The sequence below is a fragment of the Pagrus pagrus genome (genome assembly GCF_965226575.1).
Source record: "Pagrus pagrus genome assembly, chromosome: 12".
NCBI lineage: Eukaryota > Metazoa > Chordata > Actinopteri > Spariformes > Sparidae > Pagrus > Pagrus pagrus.
The window spans coordinates 20,463,031-20,487,523 of record NC_140196.1 but is presented as its reverse complement, the minus strand read 5'-3'; the positions used below and the strand labels follow the sequence as shown (position 1 = coordinate 20,487,523).

General features: G+C 47.1%; 2 protein-coding genes across 2 annotated transcripts; both read right to left on the bottom strand.

The window, feature by feature from the left end:
- Positions 1–767: 767 nt before the first annotated feature.
- On the bottom strand, positions 768–9,175 carry LOC311266391 (leukocyte cell-derived chemotaxin 1-like). Its single transcript, XM_084368741.1, has 7 exons — positions 9,079–9,175; positions 8,684–8,824; positions 7,302–7,442; positions 6,635–6,748; positions 3,193–3,343; positions 2,672–2,781; positions 768–1,991 (listed from the first exon to the last, which is right to left on the bottom strand). Exons 1-7 carry the CDS (start codon positions 9,148–9,150, stop codon positions 1,767–1,769), a joined length of 954 nt encoding a protein of 317 aa, XP_084224867.1. The 5' UTR covers positions 9,151–9,175; the 3' UTR covers positions 768–1,766.
- A 1,320-nt stretch (positions 9,176–10,495) lies between these two features.
- On the bottom strand, positions 10,496–14,677 carry LOC311266978 (protocadherin-8-like). The gene is made up of 3 exons (XM_084369729.1): positions 11,771–14,677; positions 11,434–11,659; positions 10,496–11,338 (listed from the first exon to the last, which is right to left on the bottom strand). Exons 1-3 carry the CDS (start codon positions 14,225–14,227, stop codon positions 10,986–10,988), a joined length of 3,036 nt encoding a protein of 1,011 aa, XP_084225855.1. The 5' UTR covers positions 14,228–14,677; the 3' UTR covers positions 10,496–10,985.
- Positions 14,678–24,493: the final 9,816 nt, after the last annotated feature.

Sequence of the window (24,493 nt, the reverse complement as noted above, 5' to 3'; positions counted from 1 at the left end):
TCGAGGATGTGGTTTTTACGTATGGCGGTTCGATCGGTATCAAGAGCCCGGAGTCGTTTGGCCAGCAGGCGAGGACTCAGCCCCGAGGTGAAGTGCTGATTTACAGTGGGAGATGCGGGAGAGTGGGCACCTCCCCTGCTCTCCAACCACATATATGCGGCAGCTGTAACTGTGAGGAGGCGTCCTGCCGCGGCAAGAGAGCATTAATATGGATCAGCCTCCTAACCGCATCATCAAGCCTCTCACACTGAGTTAAGTGTTAAATTCATCACACATCGTTTCATCTCTCGTGACGATCAAACGCCCGTTTGTGGCTCTGGTTGGAACTCTTAGCTTCATAACACACTCTCACACACACACTCCTACACTATCCCTGACACACACACACAAACACACCGCCCCCATCCTTACCCCCTACCCCTGCCTGAGGCAGCTCTGTGACATCAAAAGGAGCTAAGCGCTTTGCATCGTGGGTAAGATCTGGGAGCGTGACGGCTACAGAGTCTTTAGTCTCATTAAAGAGTTCTAGAGCTGCAACTCTCAACATTAAAGAACTCTGGAAACTTCTTTCTGCTCATCCCTTTGGAGCAGCTACCAGATGTGACACGTCTCCAAACTGTGAAGTGTCTTTGAGTGTGCACGAGAGGGGGAGAGGGTGTTCCCAAATCAGCCTCACCACAAGTTAGAAGCCATATGTATTTACAAATGGGATATTGAGTCATTCGGTCAATAACGGAAAAATAAGCGGCGACACGTCAGAGTTTACTTAAAAAAGTTTATTCAGTGATATTGCACTTTTGGTAGAGCTTCTTCAATGCAGATGAAAACACATGCGGATGAAAGTTTGCGAGTACAGTTCTTTGTTTTAATGAGAGCTACTCATGAAGACGAAACAGGAAGAGGAAAGAGTTAAAAACACAGGAGTCAAAAAGATTTCTCAACAAACATCCGCTGCTGTTGAAGCCAGCTGACTGCTGCTGAAATGCTTTGCACCCTATACATTTATTTACATCAAAAAGCAAAAAGAATGAAAGCAAAGTTGTGATTACCAGCTCTATAAACACAAGCTCGCCTGCTTTTCCTCTACATAAATGGGTGCCGTTAAACATATTTCAAATCAATGCAGGCGTCGATGCTTTTTCTTATCAATAATTGATGACAGGTCTGTTGGATGTTTCGTATCACAACTCGTGTTATCTCCTGACAGCGTGTTGTGCTGTAGTCCAGAAGGATCTGAATCGATAGCAGGTATGTTTATTTAATAAGACAAGCTGTGCAGAGTGCAGCTGCTGCGTTTCTTTACATGTCTGTCCTAGATTCCGTACCGTGGATTTATAATGTGTGAACACGGAGACCGATGCTGATCATTTCCTACGAATCAGGTAACTACAGTAGATGACGACAAGAAACCACCACCTCCCTAAACTTTCCTCTTCATCCACCCTTTAGTTTCTCCCCTCCTCTACTCTACCATCCTACGTTGGCGGGGGTTTCTACACTACCACTGCAACGGTTAATCAGTTATTCAACAGTGACCGCCAACTATTTTGCTTATCGATTAATCGAATTGAGAAATTCTGATTCCAGATTGTTAAATGTGAATGTTTTCTGGTTTCTTTACCCCTCTGTGACAATTAACTGAATATCTTTGAGTTGTGGACAAAAAACAAGATGTCATCTTGGACTTTTCTGACATTTTAAACAACCAAACAACAAATTGATTAAAAGAGAAAATAATCAACTCGACAATGGTATTAATCGTTGGTCTACACCAGACCCAAGATGCGTGCCACCCACCAGTTGCAGGGCATGATGACTCTGCAGACCACCCTGCAACCTCGGTAGTGGTACGGCCACGGGTGGTACCCTCCCAGCGGCTCGCAGATCCTCTGGCAGTGGGTGTAGCTGCGGCGGCACTCGGTGCAGCACACGCCCTGGTGGTCCAGCATGGGGTCGATGTTCATGGTGCCCTGCTCGCCCTCGAGGCCTCTCTGAGAGGAGACAGACAGGACAGCGGGCATCAGAGTGTGCAAAGTGTGATACTGTACGTCTTCAGTGGCGGCGGATAGTGCTCGTTTCTAACCAATTAAAAATGGATTTCCGACAGGCGGGATGGGGAGGAGGGGGTGTTGTCAGATGTGGGTTTTTGTTGTCAAATATTTTCTTCTTCAGCGCAGTGCTTGCTGTTTACCCCCCGTCTGTGGCTGTCAGGAGTGCGTAGCAGGGGTTGGGGGATGCTTGCAGAGGGCTTAGGAAAAAGTGGGGCCCAACAGAAGGGGTGAGGATGGAGGGCATGGGGGGGGGTGTATGTATGGGAGTCTGTGTGTGCTCAGCAGGGCAAAGGGGCCACGGCGGAGGAGGGGGTGGTGTCGTGGAATTATTCATACAGCCTCAACGCTGAAAGGAAAGCTTTGGACAGGCTGAGACAGCCTCGCATAGAGAACGCATGCACAGAAAACACACCCACGCATACACTCAGATCTGCAGTGACAATCCGGGCCCCTCCGCCGTGACCCCGGCATCTGCTCCCGCTCGCACAGCTGTGAGAAACCCTCCTCGGCAAAAGCCTTCTCAGGTAGCCCGCAGATGTGAACGGACAGTCGCAGACGCCGCGGCGGGACGTAAACACGACAGAGGAAGAGGAACGTGTGAGTTTGTTTGCATGACTCACCTGGTAGGGGTTCTCCGGGTTGAACTCTGCCTCCACGTCCTCTTCCTCCTCCCCGGCCCCGGCTGCCTGGCGGCGCTGGCGGGGGGCGGCCCTCCTCTTCCTCTGTCCGCCTGCACACATTACAGTCTCAGTATCTGACAGCAGACCAAATTTAGGAGCGGAGTGGCACTAATGTGGCTCAGCTCCTGATTGCGCAGCCGTTTCTCTGGCAGTATTTTTGAAGCCCTCAGATGAAGTAGAATAAAATTGTGTTTTGGGAACTTTTGACCTCCCAGCATGCTGAAAATTGTACACTCGGGAGCTGGGAAACTTCAAAAGGACTTCTGCTTTTCTTTTTTAGCCTGTTTTTTTCTTTCTGTGGCTTTAACAGCCGCGGTGTTAAATGGATATTATGGAGACCGTTTGACCCAGATCCTCTTTGTTTTGTGACAAAACTCACACAGCCTTGAAAAATTGGCTTTCAGTCGTCCTCGGATTTACATTTATCACAGCTTTACCCACGAGCTATCTCGATTGCTTACTGGTGGAGTAGGTGGGACGGAGCCAGAAGATTGGCAGGTCTCCGCACAAGTCCTTTATCTTGTTGCTGAGGAAGGCAGAGTCCGAGAGGGGAGTGTCAGCTGCCACCCAGATCAGATCATCCTCAAATTTGGCTGGCATCACCTCGTCCTCCTTCAGGGTGGGGGGAGAGGGTGAGGAGAAGTGAGACAAACATCACAACAAAGCATCTCGAGATGTCTCTGGCTGCTGAAGGCGTAAAATCACACTTGTTTATGGATCTTGTTACTAGCTGTCCCCTTTAAATAGCCCACAGTCTTTGCGTCCTGTCCGAGTCTAATCTGCTTTAATGCTGTGCTGTTAATGCTCCTCATAACAACATAAAATCAAGTAGTAAAAAGGCAGCCCTGGAGGCTTTAGTATACAGATTCCCTCTGTGCTAACATTTAGCTGCATACACAGTGTCAGGACTCATCAAGATCTGAGGGGAGGGAGAGATTGGATGGCCTAAATTTGCAGGTTTCTGCAGATAAACTAATGAGGTTTTCAGAGGAGATACTGTGTAAACATACTGACTCTGTATCCACAGCCTGCAGGTAAAAGAGGAATTCTGAGGGGATGAGTTTGCCCACAGGCATCTGTTCCTGCGGGCTGCACTGCACTAGCCACAGACATGTTTAGGGAATGTTATCCTCCAACCTCTCAGAAATGTTTTTTTTTTTCTCTCTCTCCAGCTCAAATGATTTGCTGGAGGGACAAATAAAAGCGGGGGTCCTTCTCCGCTGCTCGACTGATAAGAGTTTATCTGACCCACTCTCTCCGGATGGCGTCGCACGTGTGTGTGTGTGTGTGTGTGTGTGTCTGTGTGTGTGTCTGTGTGTGTGTCTGTGTGTGTGTGTGTGTGTGTGTCTGTGTGTGTCTGTGTGTGTCTGTGTGCGCGCTTATCTAACCCATATTTGCCATCACTCTAAATTATAGCAAATGACCAGCCTGCAGCAACCATTATAACAACATCTCCCTGTCTCCACACACACTCTCACACTCACACACACACACACACACACACACACACACAGGCGAAACCCACAAACGTGAACCAAACGATCATTTATGAGGCAAAGAGAGGCAATAACACAAACACACACAAAAGCACAAAACGTGAAATAAATGATCTTTTATGAGGCAGAGAGAGGCAATAAGAGCAGCCCTGCGTGATAATTAATTGTGTGCCCTCGTGTGTGTGTGTGTGTGTGTGTGTGTGTGCGTGCATGCTTATGGGCACGTGTGAAGGCAATTCTGGTGATGTGGATTTATGTGGATGTGAGGCTTATGCAGAGCTAAATGATTTTAATTATCAGACAGCCTCAATTGAACAGTCACAGGCTGTGGTGTTGGTGTGTTGTGATAGCATTACACACACACACACACACGCACACACACACGGTACATTTTTGTGTAGTCCTCTGTTGTGTTTATTGATCTTAATAGAGTCCACCAAGCTGTTAAGTGATGGGAACCCACACATAAAATCAACCATGTGTTCCTGGTAGATCATCGGCTCTGGTGATTCATGCTAATAGCTTCATATCAGCAGTGAGTATATCTCTACAGCTCAGCAAAGCATACACAACACAGTAAGCGGCAGTAAAATGCAACTTTTGGTATGACTAAAGAATACTTTACAAAGGGTTTATCATTTGTAAGCGCTGGCTTTATAAATGGGCTGATTAAATATTTAAAATTGCCCCATAAATCATTAAAAAGTCATGTTAAGCAGGTGACCAGGTTTAACCAGGTCCTCTATAACTTGTACTGTCTTTTTAGCCGTCTTGTTATTAGAACGTGACGAACTAATGGTCCTTTATCAGCGACCGCCTGACATCTGTACCTTCAGATTTCATGGCTCATTAGCAAGTAAGGGAAAGGGTGATGAGTTAGAAGACATTACGGTATTGTAATGTCAGTACTGCACTCACAAATGTTAGCCCTTAATGAAAGTTTCTCTGGTTCAAACAATCCATCGTATCTGAAGCTGTAAATGTTAAAAGTTGCATTTGAAGAGCTAAACAACGTTTCGTATGAGAAGAGGCACGTGAGAGCGTGCATGAAGTCAGGCCGCATTTTTCTGCCCAATCACGACCGAGTCCAGAGAAGTATCTGAGCCTCACTTGGTTTTTACTTCCAAACCCGACTTAAGTCCGAGTGAGTGATATATTTCTATAGTTGTTGTAAGTGTTGCTCTGTATTCCAACAGTTATCATTGTTATCGGGTGTTTGGTGAGTAACCCATGTCTCTCCTCCTCCTGCTCATGCAGTAAAATGCAGAGAAAATACACTTTCTGGTATCCCTGCCCACTTTATCCAATCAGGACAGAGAACTCCATAAAGCGACGGGGCTTTCTGTCAATGCACAGAGAGCAGGATCCTCCTGTTTGCTGCTATATCTGGTGATTAGCGCTGCTCGTTCATGTGGTGACGTAGAGAGGAGTGAGGGGACAGGAAGTTTCCTAAAACGACGATAACACTTACAGCAGCTTTAATGTAAGCTTAAGCACTGAGTTTGTTTTGCCATGCAGCTGTTACCATGGTTACACTGGCCTGTTTACCCTGATAAGACTTATGTACTGGCTGCCAACGTCAGTGTTTGTAAAATAAACTGGAAACACAAGGAAGAGCTTAGTACCAAAGCCTGACAAGGTAAACCCACAGTTACGTCACCCATTGGTTTGTGGGCTACTGTTTAGGCCTTGAAATTTGGCACTATGGCCGTCATCATCTTGTTTTTTGGAGCCAGAAGTGACCATATTTGGACTAGAGGTTGGACCTGGGGATGATATCCTGATTGGATCTGACTGAGAGCCCAAGGACATGGCAGTGTTAGTGACCTGCCAGTCACAAGCTTTATCATTTTCCTTTTGAAACCAATGGAGTTGCCCCCTCCTGGCTATTAGAAAGAATGCAGGTTTAAGACACTTCTGCTCTGGCTTCACTTTTCAGCCCCACAAGATCCATCCAGATTCATAAGGTCAGTGGCTAATGTTAATACATGTTGAATGAGGGGCTGATAAACTCTCAGTGTCCGTTAAATTTACTCCCTGTAATACCACAAATAGCCATTTTTAGAGCTTTAGAGGTGTTGATAGGTGGATTTTTTTACCTTTGAAAAGCACCAAGCTAGCGGTTTTCCCCATATTCAGTCTTTATGCTAAGCTAAGCTAACTGGCTGCTGCCATACCTTCATACCTTGAATGGCATCGATTTTCTCATCTGATGCTCAGCAACAGAGCAACCAAGAGTAGCCCCCAAAATATCAAACTACTCCTTTAAAAGCTCCGGCAATAGGACGCCTAGGGTTAGAGTTTGTTGAGTTCCTGCAGTAGAAAGGGGTTACTGACTACAAAGCACATTACAGCGTGACGAAAACACGTCTTCTCGGGACATAAAGGACAGACGGGACCAACCCACCAGATCGAACGTCATCGATTCCTTGTTGAGCGCCTCCACATCAGGCAGACGAGCCTTCACTTGGGTCTTGATGTAGCACTTCTCTCCTCCTGAAAACCGGATCCCTGTGATGCCCTGGAGAGGTCAGAGAACAAACAAAACGCTGGAAGTAAGAACTCATTACCTCTACAGTGGTTGTGTTGCACTCTGCAGGGACTATAGATCTGTACATCAGACGTAATCACCGATTTTGATCACATTTCGGGGCGATGCTGCGGTGTGGCGGTATGTCCTAGATTAGGAAATCACACTCACGGGGGACACTGTGCTTAAAGGTCAAAATTTAAATAGTTAAAAGGCCAAAACTGCTGCTTCACTTCTCTGATTGGCCTGATTGGGGCACTTTAATTAAAGGTCAAAAACCACCAGTCCGAATTTAATGAAAATTGGAGAGACGATGCTTCTTGACACTGATGTGCCCAAAGGGAGATAACATGTCTACTTGTTCTTAATTTCTCCGCTGCTACGCTGAGCCAGTATCTCACAAGGGTCATTAAAGTTTCAGCAAATCTGATCGACTTCTTCTCTGATGATCCAAATTGCCCGGAGAGCAGTGATGAGCGTGTTGATGAGTCTGGTTCTCTGCTTTTTATCTGATTTTTTGGGATTATTTCGAGATCCAACTCACAATCTCAAAGTCGTGGACCTCGACGGCCTCGTCCGCCCCGCTGCCGGTGCTGAATCTCTCCATGTTGTTGGCCGTGTCGATCTCCATTGTACCCTCCTCCACTTTGCCATTGATGCTCATGCTGTAGTGGACATTGTAGACCTGCACACACACACACACACACACACACACACACACACAAGGTTTCAGACTGGCATGTAAGGTATGAGAGCCCTGAGAGTCACCCCACCCCCAGCCCTCTCTCTTTCAACACTCCTCCTCACCCTCTTTCTCCAATCTTACCCCGCGACTTCTCCTCACACGTCTCTTTTCTGGATTTCTCTTTCAGGCGACAATTTCTTTCAGACTCGGTCAGGAGAATACAATCTGTGCAGCTGTGGGTGATGATGACCCTTCTACCGAGCCTTTTCATCATGTCTTCATACCTTTTTCTAACTCCATAATGGAAAAAAAAAACACTCAGAAAGCTACATTTTCCTCCTCATCTCTTCCACCTCTTGCCCCTGGAGCATCAGCCGGACCCAAAAAGAGGCCCCCCCACACCCCACCCCACCCCACCCCTCTCCACACAGCCAGGATCCTCCAGCACACACAACGCCTCCATTCACCCAGCAGACTGCACCGTGGAACTGGAGTGTTTCATTTACATTTTACTGTTTGCCTACGCTGCAAAAAAGTCCATCTTGTGGAAAAAAGAAAAAAAAAAGACTTTCCTCTCAGTCTCCTTCTAATTCAAAGTAGTTACAAATTTGACCTCTGACGACTTAATCTCACTTGTTTCCAATTAAAGGCAGCTCATTTCAAGAATTCCTTCAATCAAGCGGCATTATTTTTTATAGGGTGTGAGTATGAGGGCTGTGGTTTTTTTTTGTCGATGGTAGTTCCACTTATTTTAGAAAAACTTTTTGAAAGAGGAGAGAAACTACAATGGAACAAAGGGAATAATCTAGCAGATCAGACTGCATTTGATTTGACTTTTGATTAAAAGTCCTTAGGGACTGTACAGAAGCGATTGGGATGGCGATGGCGGCCGAACTTCATGTTTCTCTTTGTAGGAAAGAAAACCCTTTTCCCAGGGTTATTAATGTTTTCTTTGAACTTCCTCTTGACTGACAACTGCAACACCCTCCCCACAAAACGCCCAAATAATGTCTTAAATTGGCACCACTTGCATACCTAATATGGTCATGGAACTTCCTATGTGCTACACCAGTGAGCACATTCATAAAAAATAGAAGTGAAAGTCCCCAGACTACTGTAACTTCAGAAGGACAATTAAAATCCCCACCCCCACCCCTCCTTATAATTTTCATACAGTCCCTTTTTAAAAAAACAAATTCTTTGCCGTGCAAGTAAGAGGATAAATAAAATATGACTCTTACGTGTTTTTCATTGTTGTTCCAGAAGTAGAAAGCACCGACAGCCCCCAGTAGCAGCAGGAGGGCCCCTGCGATGAGCACCGCGATCCCGGCCTTCAGGAGGCGGCCGGTGGCGGCGGGCTTCACGGCCACGGCGGAGTAGGCCTGCGGCAAAACACAAGGACCGAGAAAAAAAATGTTCATATATATATAACATCATGACCGTGTGTTTAGAACAAGCAGCCTAAACACTGGAGAGATTCAGAGCAGGTTTCAGCATATGAGAGGTCAATAACCGAACACCTTGGACTCTGACTGGCCCCCCACACACGTCCAAACACTTTTCTAACATATAGATCTGCTTATCCCGAACACACTGAGCTCTGCCGGCCTGTCTGGAATATCAAAGTCAAACTCACCGGAGGCATGAACTGCTGCAGGTCCTCTGGTCCCGCCGAGGCGATCGGTACTTTCTCTGAGTTCCCGGCCATGACTGGAGCCAAACACCTGAGGAGAGCCCAGTCCACTGACTACTCTCTCTCTCTCTCTCTCTCTCTCTCTCTCTCTCTCTCTCTCCCTCTCTCTCTCTCCCCCTCCCCCCCTCTCTCTCAGCCTCTCCCCAAAGTTTTGTAACTTCTTCAAATAAAAAGGTAAAACACAGCCACCTCCAGTCGGTGGTAATTGTGAGCAACCACTAATTTAAGCCAAAAGTTTTTTTTCCTTTTTTTCTTTCTTGCTTTCTTTGAGAATTTGAGAAGAGCCTTAATCTTTTTTTCTCTTTGAAGATCATATAGGCGGCTCATGTAACTTACATGACTCTGATTCCTGCTATGATCCTCAGGATTTCATATCATTAAGCTGTATGACAACCTCGGTGGGAAGACCTATTCAGCAATTAAGGCAGATGATGAAGGATGAAGGAAGGGTGAGGCTGTCTCCTCAGATCACCTTTGCGCGCGCGCACACACACACACACACACACACACACACACACCCCTCCCTCCCTCTCCCCCGTCTCTCCCCCTCTCAATGCCTCCACAGACGGTTGCAGGTCAGAGGTGACTCCGGTGGAATGTCGCATGTTTTCTCCACCTTGGACACAGTATATTTACACAAAAAAGGCACTTTGCTGGATAGACTCACATCTTACTCCCCTTACATCTTCTATATGCGAGTCCAGCGCTGCGTTTCTGTTATGAAAAATGCCCTGAACCCATGAATAATAATGGGGGTGGGGGGTGGGGGGGATTACGTAAGGGGGCGCAGCGTGCGCATTTGGCAGATAGACAAAAAAAACATCCTGACAGGATTGCAGGAGGATTTGCTCACAAGGACTTCATGTTCTTAGACAAAAATCACCTGGATGCGTATCAAACTTATCCTCAGACTTCCTCTCCCCACGTGCCCTTTTTTTTTTGTTTTCAGACGCAAAGCACGCGCGCCTTTACGCACAGTCAATCTCATCATGTCTCTCCTGTGCGCGCGTCATTAGGTGGTAATGATTTATATGTGATGTAAATCTGTTCACGTGCAGGTTATTAAGCCCAGAGAGTAACTATGAGCGCTCTTGATATGCGCGAGGCGACAGAGTGATTTGCTGGAAGGAGAAGAAGAAGAAAAAAAAAACCTTGGCGTCTGTTCTGGCATCTCACCAGCAAATTCACAGAAGAAAAAACTAAACTGACCTTCTTCGGTGGGCTGCAAGGACAGAGGCTCACTGCTGCAATAACAGCGACGCCTGTCGGCTTCCAGTCGTGACTGATGCTCCTGCGAGGCACGCACAAACACCCCGCTCACCTCCACGTCACCCGCTGCGAAGGAACGAGGCACTCGCAGTCTCAGAACAGTATTTCAAAGTTTATTTTTCCTCTCAGAATATCGTGACGATTAAAAAAAAGAAATCTGTACAGTCACTTATTGCATTCAAATGATTTTATACATCGTTATCAACTTGATACATTGTGGGTCACCGGCCCTCAAACTGCACAGTTTCCGGGGCCATTTTTAAATAGTCAGCGTGCGTAAAGATCAATAATTACAATTCATATGTACATCTCTTTGCTTAATTATTACTTTTATAAAAATAAAAATCTCTGTATGTACAAAACTTGCATATGATACACTTCATGTCCAACAAAAGGTGATTGAGTGGGCATCAAATGTGGCTCTTACAAGGAAACACAAACATGAAGATATAAACTTAGATATTCACAGCAACAGATATCTGCAAAACATTATTCTCATTGTCAAGGAATCATAAATTAAAACTTCTGAATACACTTTACATTTCTTTGAGTGGGAGCTCTGTGTGTGTGCAATGTCTGATTCAGACGTCATTGTTGGGGCAGTGTGTGGGGGTGGGGGTGTAAACGGGGAGGGTGATGTCGCTGATCTCCTGCACCCTCACGGGCCTGGGTGGGGTGACCAGGACGTAGTCGTACTCTTTGTGCAGCACCTTCTCGTACACGCTCTGCAGCCCCACTGTTTTGGGGATGTGGGCCTGGTAGTAGTTGTCCCTGCGGTTGGGGTCCCGGGGCAGGGAGGCTGTCTTGGGGAGGCTGCTGAAGGAGGAGAGGGTCGGGGCCGGGGAGGGCGCTGCGTTGGCTCTCACTGCCGAGGGGCTCCAGCAGCGGTCTGAGTGACCCAGGACCTTACATTCGCTTGTGCACGCCCACAGAGCTAGAAGAGAGGGAGGGAGGAGAGTGGGGTTAGATGCAGAACCAAAACACAACACTCAGTTGAGATCATTTCATGAATCCAGCCTTTCTTCTTACCATTTTGTCCGCCCATGGGAGGAACCACCGCCCCGTCCTTCTTCAGGCCGGTGTCTCCACTGACATCGCTGTCACTGTCATTGAAGTCACTGTCTCCCTTGCCACTGTCTTTGCCACTGAAGGCGGGGTCCCTGGCAGAGATGGTGGTGTAAGAGTTCCCCTTCCAGATAGTGATGGGCCTCACCGCCTCTTTGCCGTTCCCATAGCCGGGCAGAGTGGAGTAGCCCTGCGGGGAGAGAACAAAGGTTAGTGTCTGCTGAGTGTACAGCCTGCAGATTGCTCTCATAGCTTTGCGCCGCCCCACACCTGCTCCACCTGTCCCAAAGGGGCGTCTCACCTCGTGTTTGGTCCCTCGGAGCTTGCTGTTGCTGTCCGAGTCGTACACGCAGGGCACCTCGCTGCCGTCCTCTGAGGCCGAGCACATGTCGCTGCCCCCGGGGTGAGCCGAGGTGAAGCCGCCGGGCTGGCTGCTGTACGAGTGTCCCTCAAAGCCCGCTTCTCCCCCGGCCCCGTGCAGAGGCAGGAGCGGGTTGTCCGCCACGTGGCTCCTGCCCCTCTCCAGCGTGCCCTTCTCCCCGTACGAGTCGCTGTCTTCTCCGCTCTTGTCCCGCTTGCGCCGGTTGCAGGTGGTGGCGATGAGGATGATGGCGAGCAGCAGGAGCGTGCAGCTCCCCGCGAGCACAACAATAATCACCACCGACAGGTCCCACTGCGCGTGCACCTCGTCCCCGCCGCCCGGCTGGTACACGGTCCTGTCGCTCGGCGGGGCGCCCGCGATGATGAGGAAGTGGAGCGTGGCGGTGGAGGTGAGCGCGGGCCTCCCGTTGTCACTCACCGTCACGGTCACGCTCAGGGTTTCGTCCACGTCGTGGCTGAGCACCTGGTTGAGGTAGATCTCCCCGGTGGCTTTGTTCACGGAGAACACGGAGGGCTCGCCGGTGGCCAGCCCGTAGGACAGCTCTGCGTTCACGCCCTCATCCGCATCCCGCGCCTCCACCCGGGTGATGACGTAGCCGCTCGGCGCGTCCCGGGGCAGGAGGACTTCAGCGGAGCCGTTGTTGAGAGGCGGCTGAGTGATGACCGGCGTGTTGTCGTTCTGGTCCACGATCCTCACGTAGACGTTCGCGCTGCCGGACAGGGGCGGGGAGCCGCCGTCGCTGGCCGTGATGCGGAGCTCCAGCTGTTTCGTCACCTCATAGTTGAAGCTGCGGAGCGCGTAAAGCGACCCGCTGGCGGGGTCCAGAGACACGAAGGTGGAGATGGGGGAGCCCATGAAGTACGTGTCCGCCAGTTTGTAGCTGACCTTCCCGTTTGACCCCATGTCCATGTCCCGCGCCACCACCGTGGTGATGTACGCGCCAGGTGCGTTGTTCTCCACCACGGCCACCTCGTACACCGGCTTACTGAACACCGGAGCGTTGTCGTTCTCGTCCGTCAGTCTGATGGTGTACTGAGTGATGGTCCTGAAGGGGGGGGAGCCCAGATCCTCCGCCACCACTGTCAGGTTATATTCGGGGATTTTCTCGCGGTCTAACGGGCTGGTGCTCACGATCATGAAGCTGTCCTCGTACGCCTGCTGCAGTCTGAAGTGGTCGTGTCCGTACAGAGTGCAGTGCACCTGTCCGTTAGCGCCGGAGTCTCTGTCCGAGGTGCTGACCAGAGCCACGAAACTCTCCCTGGCCGCCGCCTCGGTGATGTACGCTATCCCCGCCGTGATGGATGTCATGGGGGTGATGGAGATCTCCGGCGCGTTGTCGTTAACGTCCTGCACCTGCACTACGATTTTGCAGATGGCCGGGCTCGGGTTCGGACCCAGGTCGGTGGCCTGGACGTCAAACTCGTACGTGGTCTTACTTTCAAAGTCGATCGGGCTCTCCAAGGTGAGCCGCCCGGTCTTCCTGTCCACTCTGAAGAGTTGTCGTATTTCATTGGGCACCTGGTTGCCGAACCCGTACACCACCTCGCCGTTCAGCCCCTCGTCCGGGTCCTCCGCGTTCAGGTCCAGCAGGAGGGAGCCCACCGGCGCGTCCTCGGGCAGGTCCACGGAGAAGCTGTTCCTGTCGAACACCGGACTGTTGTCGTTGTAGTCTTTCACCTTGACGTTGATGCGCGTTGTTCCGGTGCGGGACGGGTTGCCACCGTCCATGGCGACCAGCTCCAGCGCGTAAGTCGCCTGCGTCTCCCGGTCCAGCTCCTTCATGAGCACCAGCTCCGCATATTTAACCCCGTCGGCCCTGCTGAGCACGTCAATCGAAAAGTGGCTGTTCACGGAGATCTGGTAGCTTTGGATGTAGTTCACCCCAACATCATCATCCACCGCAAAGTCCAGCGGGATCCGCGTGCCCACCGCTGTGTTCTCGGAGATCTCCAGACTCGACTCTTTCCGGGGGAACTCGGGGGAGTTGTCGTTGATGTCCTTGACCTCCACCTCGACGTGGATGAGTTTGAACTGCTCTTTGGAGAAGCTGACCACGTCGAAAGCGATGAGGCAGTGCAGGGTGTGTTTGCAGATCCGCTCCCTGTCTATCCTCTCTCCTATGGTCAGCTGCCCGTCGCTCTCCCTCAGACGGATGAAAGAGGAGTTGAACTGTTTCATCATCCTGAAATTGGTCCTGGAGCCCCCCGACGAAGAGGCGCTGGAGGAGATGTCCTTGGCCAAGTTTCCAATCACTGTCCCCGGTGCGTCTTCCTCGAATGTCTGATATTTCACAGTCTTTCCTTGTGTGACAGCAGCCAGGCTCGCCAGAGAGACGCACAGTAGCACCGACAGCCCGTTCCACCCTATTCCTCCCATCTTGACACCTTCACTCCAGAATAATCTGAGATTCAGCGAACTGTCCGATTTAAAGTTTCAACAAAACGCCCAGAAAACTGTTCCTTCCCCGCTCTTGTCGACTCTCCGGGTCTGTTTATCTTAATGTATAAAGCCTTTCATAAATATTCCATATGTCTTTCAATGCGCACTGGATGCGCTCCGCTCTTCCTCTCTCTCCCTCTCTCTCTCTCTCTCTACTGGAGGTGTGCTGCTCTCTCAGCGCAAGAGGGCTGCAGTGTCTGCAGGAGGGTTTATACGGCGAGGCATGCAAATGAGCCGCACTGTGACCAATCCGAGCTTTGAGAGGGGAAAAAAAGGGGGACTTCTGAAAGACCTCTAAACCCTGTTTAGAGATTCCTGGACTGTGCGGAGAAACTTGGCACCCAATATGTGGGCTAAACGCGAGGCTTGATTTAATACAGCCATAGTTTCCGTTGCTTGTTTATGTTCCTCGGGCTGTTAAATGAGTCTGCGCACCGGCACATGGGGGGGAAGCACAGAGATGCGCAGTGTCCCTGAGCTAGAGGACAAAGCATTTGAATAGGAGTATCTGTTCAGGATGCTCTGTGGGCGCACTTTCACTGTGAACAGATTTATGCTTAAAACACCGCCAGGTTGGATCCCCACGCGCGTGTCCCGTGCAGCCCGCCGGAGCAAGAAGCAGTCAATGGCAGGAGGAGCTGTCCCAGTGACCTCTCCACCTCCGATAGGAGAATAACTTTACGCACGCAAGAATATGACGTGATCTGTCCTTCTCCTCCAACCTCAGAGCGCCCTGATCCACTCACCCAGACAGATAAGATTTCACATAATGGACTTGTGATAGACCCATAATGCTGAGACAGCTTAACGTGCTGAATAATAGCATCCAGAAGAATGTGGTGTAACTGGTGGTAATGGCATCATTTTACTGCTCGTTTTTATTCTCATTAATAAATTCCATAAATTTGCTCTGTCTTCTATTATTCATCCCCCCAGTGTGTCGTAATCCAGTAATTGTTTGCCTATCAGATCATATCTGAGACTGGAAAAAGGACTATATCCACTTAAACATTGATTTTATTCTAATTCGGTCTCAGATCAGATCGGCTCACGAGATGTCTTGTGCGCGAGAGAGGGGATTTTTTAATTAAAGCCAGTGTAACGGCCCGGTTTAACATGCGACTCTCCGTGGCCTCGCCTGCCAGAACAGAGAGGCGCAGGTGAAGACTACACACACACACACACACAGGCGGTCACGCACGCACTCACACAGCCTTCTATGAACCCGTTACAAATGGGATTTGGCTGTAAACGCAGGGGGGATTTATCAGGATTTCAATAGTGAGATTATATCAAAGGCGTATGAAGCCCTCGTTAGTAGCGGCGGGATAATGGCATGGCAGGGTCTCCCTCTGCAGCCGTCCACGCCGGTATTGTGGCCCCTGAGCTGGTCTGTGGGGACCCTCACCCCCGCTGCCTCCACGCAGCCCTCCGCCTAACTGCAGCATAATGAGGCAGAGCCACATGCAGCCTTTGTACCATCCCTCAGTCCTCACTCCCCCCCACCCTGCTCCAGACCTGCCCGGGTCCCGGCCACGACTCCTTTCATTACAGGGAGATGGGAGATGAATTGGCCCGGACATCAGGGTCCCTCCTATTAAAATACATTTAGAGAGCAGCCGGGGCCCCGTCACGGCTCTTTAAGAGATTTTCTCATTCTTCCCATTGGGCTCAGTCTCTTTTTCTCTTTCCCTCTCTTTCCCTCTTCACCCCACTCACACACACACACACACACACACACACACGCACACACAGCTTTTTTCCAACTCTTGCCTTGCAGTAGAAGCTAATATCAGTTGGCATGTTCTATAAAGAACCCATCTGCCACAGAAAGTCAAATAGGAGACACCTGAATGGACAACATCTAGTCAAGCAGCTTGCATAGTTAGACACAGTCAGGCCTGTCCCAAACGATAAGGAGACATCACCCTGCCGTTAATTAAGGACACCACAGCCAAACTACCTGCCCCTTATAGAAATATTGATGCCACTTCACAGCCCGGCTCCTTGATAAAGACTTTATAAGTTATAATTGAGTTATTAATGATTCATAAACCATCTGCCACAGCATTATAGATCAGTTATGATCCTTTAATGAGAACAACTTTTGGGTTGCCAGGTTGTAGGAAATCCCTTTGACTATAGGACAGTATGACCTAGGGAGGGTTTATGGGGGAGAAGAAGTATATTTTTGGTCTGTATTTTCTTTTCGTCCCAAGTTTACATTTCATATCGCCTCCTTTACAATAGTTGCATAAATCTGTATCAGGTTTTATTGATGTGTTAATTTGTGTCGAACCTAAGAAGTTAATTGAGATATTAAAGGAAAAGTTCACTTGAAACTGAAAATTTCGTCATTATCTTCTCGGCCACATGCGGTTGAAAAGTTCAAAGCTAAAATCTTCACTGTGGTGGCTAAGCTAAAAGGTGTTAGCGCCCACTCCGTCTGAAATAGGTGCACAGGCTGAACCGTGCAACAAGGGTGAAAAAAATGCCTTTTCAAATCGATTTGGGATCTGAGGGCTTCCAGAGACTTGATTTACAACATATGGACTGTATGGAGCCATTTTATAGTTTTATTTTTTGGTTATTTTTTAATGTTTTAAAACAAGTCCCCATCCACTTCAGTTGGTAAGGAGAACGCTGTCCTGCTGTGAAGCTCCAGAAATGTTATGTGGATTACGAAACTTTACCCGTCCCTTCATCTGCATGGGGCTGAGGAGGTAATGATGGAATTTTCATTTTTGGGTGAACTTATCCTTTAAGGTTATAGAATGCGGTACATCATTACACGACTTTTTTTATTTCAATTTTGTTTTTACAAATTTAAAGGTGCACTATGTAGTTTTTGGGGCAGAAAATGTATTCAGAGGAGAAAGATGTTCATTGACTGATTCTTTTATGCCAAAACTGAATAAACAAACTGACCTTTAAGGAGTTTCATATTGTTTTACTTTGTTTATATGTGGCGGACCCTGCCACCTTTCTAGCTTCAAACAGTGTTCTGAGGACCTTATTTTCCTCTGAGAAGAGTTATGGAAAAAACAGATATTTCTGAGTTTGTATTACTACCTCACTGATATTGAAAATATTCAAATTTTAATTTTGAATTTCTCCCCCAAAACTACAGTCCCCCTTTAAACACCCTAATAATTTTTGTACAGTCCCTCAATAAGTTGTTCACAGGCTTTTTGTTTTGTAGACCATCTGGAGAAACATTTATTCATTAACAGCTTATTAAGCTTTTGTTAGTGCATTGCCAGCCTTCATAACTGCTTTATTACCAAATCCAAAAAAAGGATAAACACCAGCCAAAGGCTTTTTTCCCCCCCAGCCTGACCAACCAACCCAGCAAATGTGTTCATATTAACGATCATAACCAAATACTAATGCTTCATAAAGGGCGCAGAGTGTGCTGAGATCACTGATAGCATGAGGAGAACTGGGATGAATGATTTGTTGCAGCAGCTCTGTCTCTGATTGTAAAGCATTGTGACGAGCCCGTTGTTGAAGCTCGGTGATAATGTGCTCGCTGTGTGGCCGCGTGAGAATCCTCCTGTTTATTCTCATTTCTTTATGTGTTTGGAGTACACAGCTCTCCTCCGACGGTATTCAGCGCTCTCTCTCTCTCTCTCTCTCTCTCTCTCTCACACACACACACACACACACACACACACACACACACACACACACAGAAACAGAGCAATCAAAAGCAAATTACACCAGACTCGCCTCGCGGATTAAACTCCCTGCACGTGCGTGTGCGCGTGCATTAGAAAGACAGAGAGACTTTCTTACAATGTTTGACCGTTTTTTTTTGTTGCACCCCCCCAACGTAAAGCTGTCATCTGAGGGGACACACACCCCCCCAGAATAAAATAAAATCATTCTCTCACGTGATCACCGTGTCAATCTCGCCCGTCTGCACGCGAGTTCAACAATAGCAGAATTAGAGAGAGTCTCTAAAATCCCCTCTATTCTTCACGGGACATATTAGCATTTTCTTTAACATATATAAATATATCTTTAGTGCAAACCCCCCCTCCTCCACCTCCCTCCCCTCCTTTCTTCCTTTCTTCTGCATTGTGGTCCCATTTGCTCTGCTGATCGCCGGGTATTCGGGGTCTGAAGCCGGTCGCCCGATCCCTGCCTCTTGTTGGGGCTTAACTCATTGAGATGGAAATAGGCGATTTGGTCTCTTTTGTCCGCCAGATAAGCGGTGGAAGGAGAAAGTGAGGAGAGGGAGCAGGAGGGTGAGAAAGGACGGTTGTCGTTGTGTGCGTGAGTGTGCGTGAGTGTGTGTGCGGGGTGTCTGAGATAATCGATCAGCTCGCTCATCCCCCCCCCTCCACCTCCACCTCCACCCCCACCCTCTCTCGCTAACCTTTGCTTAACTCGCGTGCCATCACAAGCACAGAGTCCTAATTGGTTCCCAGCACTAATTATCCAATTATCGCCTCTCCACCGGAGAACCGCACTCCAGGGCTCGTCTGGGTAATGGCCTCATCCTCCGACACTATTGATGGAAATGATTAGGAGTGAATGCGCCCATCAGCGCCAGAGTGCAACACTTGAGAAACTGGTGTCACGGCCCGTGTTCAGAGGTCTTTAAGAGAGGAGCAGCTCTTCACTTACAGGCCTGACGCGCCCATTCAGCCCGTATTATTCCTCAGCTCTTATCGAAAATTGAATACATGGTAAAGTGGTGTGCAGGTTAATTAGGCCCTTTTGTCTGACCCCGAGGTAAAATTAAAAAAAAAAAACAGAGGTTGGGGCTGAGACTCTGCGTCTGGCACTTGTGTTGAGGTCACAACCTTCCACAGTGGAGGAAATGAATTGTTTGGTGCAGAAAGTGTTATTTCTTTTAGGCTTAAAGTAATGACTGGTGTAAGAGTTTCTTCAGGGGGCTGCGTTATTAAGGTGGGTTTATCATTTCTAGGTATGAAACATTAATTGATTGATCCAGTCCAAGCAAAAAGCCAAATATTTACAGGTTTTAGTTTCTCCAGTGTGATGCTTTTCTTAGATGACGGTGAATTATACATGTTTGTTCTGTTGGTAAACGTGACTAAACATAGCATTTGGAGACATAACCTTGCTCACAAAGTCCATTGTTCAATATTTACTGATATTTTATATGACAAATCAATGAATTGGGACGATACTTGACAGAAAAATTGCTCTGGGTAGACATTTTAAGAAAGTTTTACACAAGGTGTGAGGTCAAGGAGAGCAGGGGAGTCTTATTTCTCTCTTATCCAAATTTAAATGAAGATATCAAAGGATATGTTCACCCAAAGAAGAAAATTCAGTCATTATTCCTCATGCTGATGGAAGGTCAAGTGAAGTTTCATAACAAAACAAAACATTCTTCAAGTGTTGCAGCATTCTCCTAAACAACTGCAGCAGATGGGGTCTTGTCTCTCCAAGTCTCTGGAAACCCTGAGATCCCAAACTGATTTGAAAAGATGCTATGAACACCTTCAACGTGCAGTCGACCTTGTGCACCAGACGGGTTCAAGATGTTGGCTTTAAAATTGATTTAGATATTGTTTCTTCCAATGAATTTGAGATCTTGGGGTTCCATTTTGGATTACGTTGTACAAGCTCATTGGAGCCATTTTATGTTTTTGTTTGTTTGTTTTTTGACATTTAAAACAAGTCCCCATCTACTTCAGATATTTAGGAGAATGTTTTCGCTGTGAAGCTCCAGAGATTTTTTGCAGACTACGCAAAACTTTCCACCGGCATGAGGTGGAGTAGTTAAAGACTGATTTGTCATTTTTGGGTGAACTTTTCCTTTAAGGTTTAGATCGGGGTACACTGAAAAACAAGTTTGTAACAATTCAAAACTGTTATAATGCTTTAACTGTCGGACAATTGATTGATTGATTGATTTTTTTTTTTACAAACAAACTAAATAAACAAACTGTTTGTTTTCATGACTGAATAAACAAACTGACCTTAAAGGACAACACAACTTAATACTGTTTTACTTTGTTTATATGTGGCGGACCCTGCCACCTTTCCAGCTTCAAACAGTGTTCTGGGGACCTTATTTTCCTCTGAGAACAGTTTGTTTACTCAGTTATGTGAAAAATAAATATTTCTGAGTTTGTATTATTACCTCATTAATATTGTAAATAGTTAGAATTTCTTCTTAAAAAACTACATAGTGCCCCTTTAAGGAAAACAACACAATTGACAATGGTGGACCAGATGATGAAGATGTTGGTACACTATTTTGCCTGACAGTCTACATGTACTAGTCTGACAGTCTACATGTGGACCTCAGTGGTCCAGCCCTGAATGAAGCAGCAGGCATGGACTGGCACCAGAATGCCACCAGATTGATAACGTCCAGTTACATTAAACCTTTATTCTCTTTTTCTCCATCGCCTTTTCTTTTAGTTAACTTCTGCTCCGATCCGTCACCTTCCATCCCATCTGTCGCTGATAGCTGCAACACTTTGAATAAATTCCTCCCGACAAACAAAGCGGTTAACACCTCATGAATGCAGCTTTTTACACCCCATACACAGATTGTGGGGAAACTTTAGGGCCAGTGGAGTAACTAGTGCAAAGAAATCTGTCCTGGGACACTCCCTCCGAGCTTCCACTTCATTACCAGCATTGTGCTCGGGAGCGCGCAATCTGTGCGGCCGGCTCCGCCCGGCCCAGCCAGCTTTCTAATGACTTTCCAATGATGATTTAAAGGCTCGCAGACCCGTTTTTCCCTCCGAACTCCTCCCACCTCCCCTCTCATTCTTCCTTTCACCACTTCTGCATCTCATTCGCCTTTGTCCGGAGCTGTTTCCATCACTGGCATTCTGGATTCAGGGGAGGTCACGAGGAGCGCACATAAAGATTCACACATCAGGCCTGAATAAAGGGACGATATATGGAGGGAGTCACACGGGGCCCACTTTTGGCCCCTTGCCTCAGTCTAGCAGTGGGAGAATCGGTTGGTAAAAGAGTTGGAGGCTTGTGTCGGGTCTGATGCTGTGCGAATACAAGTTTCATCCAAATGCCTCGTTTCCTCGTTTTCAAAGGCAAACCGGAACTAAAAAGTTATCGCGCGTGAGGTGATGAAAGGCTGCGGGGCCGTGTGTGCGCGCACACCTGATGGTTGCAGCGCGCCAGATTGCGCCGTGCTTCGGATGAACAGATGGGGGTGGATGAGTTAAGAGAAGCATGGAGGGAGGGAATGGCAGACGTCTGCATATCACTCATGTGAAGTTATGTCTCCCCTTCTTCTCCCCCCCTGCATGATCCATGCGCATAAAAAACCAGGCAGATGAGCTCTTTATGTGTGATGTTGATGAAGCCAAAAACAGGTCGGTGGTGTTAATTCATCAATCAATAGGACTGACAATCTGACCCTTATAGGAATCTACAGGGAAGACTTTTACTGGTTTGAGATGAGATGAGGAATTAGTAATGCTGAAGTCACAGCGGTAACAGAGGCAGAACACACTGCATCACTGCATGGAGGATTCATATGCAGCTTAATTGTGGGTATTCAATCAAAGAGCATTAAAAAAGTAAGACTTTTAGACTTTTTAACAGCTGCTCCAGAGACACATCAGCTCTATCACACGTAGTTATTTAGAGTTGACAAGTGTGACAAAGTCGCTGAAAAATGAACTCTGAAGAAGTTTTGGTAGCTGTTTTTTTTTTAATTTAAAATCCATTCTAGCAGCATCGCTCTACGACAGCGATGTGAGTCTCTCATTCACCACTTCGGTCCTTTGCAATGAAATATCTCCACAACTACAGATGTTACCCAAAGGATGAATCATTAGGGATTTAGGCATATCTGGATATTTCCTCTTACTTTTCCTCCAGTGCCACCACAAGACTGATATTTGTGGTTAAAGATACAATATGTAAGATTTCCACCTGAAAATGTCTATAAGCACACACACCGTCGCTATATAACATGCTTAGTTGTGTACTTACATCATTCTACATGTTCCAACAATATTCAAACCCAGAGGAATCCATGATTTTACTCAGGGTAAAGGTAGCCTACGTTTCATTTGGTTGGCTGTTGCCATAACTTCAGGGGGAACACCCGATGATATGTCAGAGAGTCAGGAAGGAAGTTTGGTATGATGTTCATGTCCCTTTCAGTTGGTAATCCCCCTACATGTTCATTTAGCACCATCAAATCAAACTTTTTATATGTAAGTATCAGTGAAACTACTGGCATTCCCATCAGCCTCAGCTGAACATTGTGTTTTGTGCCAATTATCAAATGTTAGCATGCTAACGAGCTGCTCTAAGATAGCGCACATAGTAAACATAAAACCAATTTAGCATCAGCGTGTTAGCATTTTCATTATCCGCATGTTGGCATGCTGAAGTTAGCATTTAGCTCTCAGCACAGTTGCGCCAAAGTGGAGCTTCTGAGAGCAGCTAGCTTGGCTTAGACTCAGTCTTGTTGGGTGATTACTGTAGTTCTCTCAATAAACAGCATGTGTTTGAGCTTATTAAAGGTGCAGCATGTAGGAATTGTCAAAATGTTAAATTTGTATATAAAACATAGAGGGGGCAGTATGTCACTAGAGTAACTGCCATTAGCTAGCTAGCTCAGTTAGCCGTGCAGCTGTCCAGACTGGGAGTGAGGCGCATGGGGGAAGTGTTGCTGTTTACACAGCTAGCACAGGAGCTTTGGACCAGGATGGTCTGGCGCTAGCTGGTTAACATGCTAGCCTCAATTGATATCTCTGCAACACCTTACACAGATTACAAACATGTTCTGTTAATAATTTTGGTTAATTTTTGAATGTTTTCAACTAAAATTGCACCTTAAAATGTATTATTGACCCTTGGCAACAGCATAACAAAAGTCAGTTTAAATGATGGGTGTCTCAAACACTTCTGACTGTCCTCATTCATCACATGAAGTGTGGTCTGACTTGAGTTACATGTTGCATGTTTTATGTTCACTCCTTACTGAACAGCTCGCTGGTCTTGTGTCTGATCCTTAATTTTAAAGGCTGTGAACTGCTACATTTGTTAAAATACAAGGCACTGCTTGGCTCAACTGTCTTCTTCATTCTGATCAGAGACATAAAACGCTCCTGATGAGATCAAAGATTTCCATCTGCAGCCTAACAAACAACTTTTTTTTTTTTTATGTGTGGGCTTCAAGCATTTTATCTTTAATGATACAGTTCATTATCATAGATAAACTTTGGGACTGACTCCTCTTGCTGCAGAATGATTCCCATCATGAATAAAAACATTTTGAGGCTTATTAGCTCTTTAACTTTAAGCAATAACCCACTAACCTACTTTATGGACTCTATGAGTCACACAAGACAATCACGGAGTGCATTAGCAGCCAAGGTGGAAACGCTTCTTAAACTTGCCTATTTGATAGGCAACAGAACTCCCACTCTCACTTACTTTGTAATTCCTCTCTCTTATCTCCTCTCCCACTCCTCTTCCATCTTACCTTTTCCTATTTCTCTCTCTATCTCTCGACTTCTTCTTGCTGTTTCAAGTCCCCGCAGCGCTATTTAGAGCATGGCACAGGGCTATATTAATGTGACTAAAGAGGATTGTACAGGTAACACAGGTCCAGCTGGCAGTAAACTCAGCGGTGCGGTTCCTCTCGCGCAGAGCATTAAAGCTCCCCTGTTTATGGAGTCACCCTCCATAAACAATACTATATAATTCTCTTTGAACGTTACAGCACATGCCTCATATAAAACCATGCGAAAAGTGAGGGGACACCATGCACAGCCACACACACACACACACACACACACACACACACACACACACACAGAAGGTAGGCTACAGCACACACAACCACAGCATTATGCGATCAGCGTGTCCTCTCTGTATTTGCCAGAGAGACTTTGAAGGGGAGGCATTGTTATCCCTTGGGAGTAAACAGCCACCGAAGACAAATAACTATATTCAAGAAATCGTCTATATGCACCAAAACGCCCCACACCAAAAAAAAACCCTGAAATATCTCTGCGCTCACTATAGAGCTAATCAATATTTCAGCAGCCCAGCCTTGATTGTTCATGCAGGCCATGAGAGGGCTAATGAGGCGAAGCTGCAAAGACAATGTGCTCACCAAAGTAGGCTATCTACTAGAGGACAAAATTATCTTTCAGATCCCCGGCATCAGTCGTGCTTGGCCCAGGACAAGAGGCTACTGAAGTGAACCACTGGAGA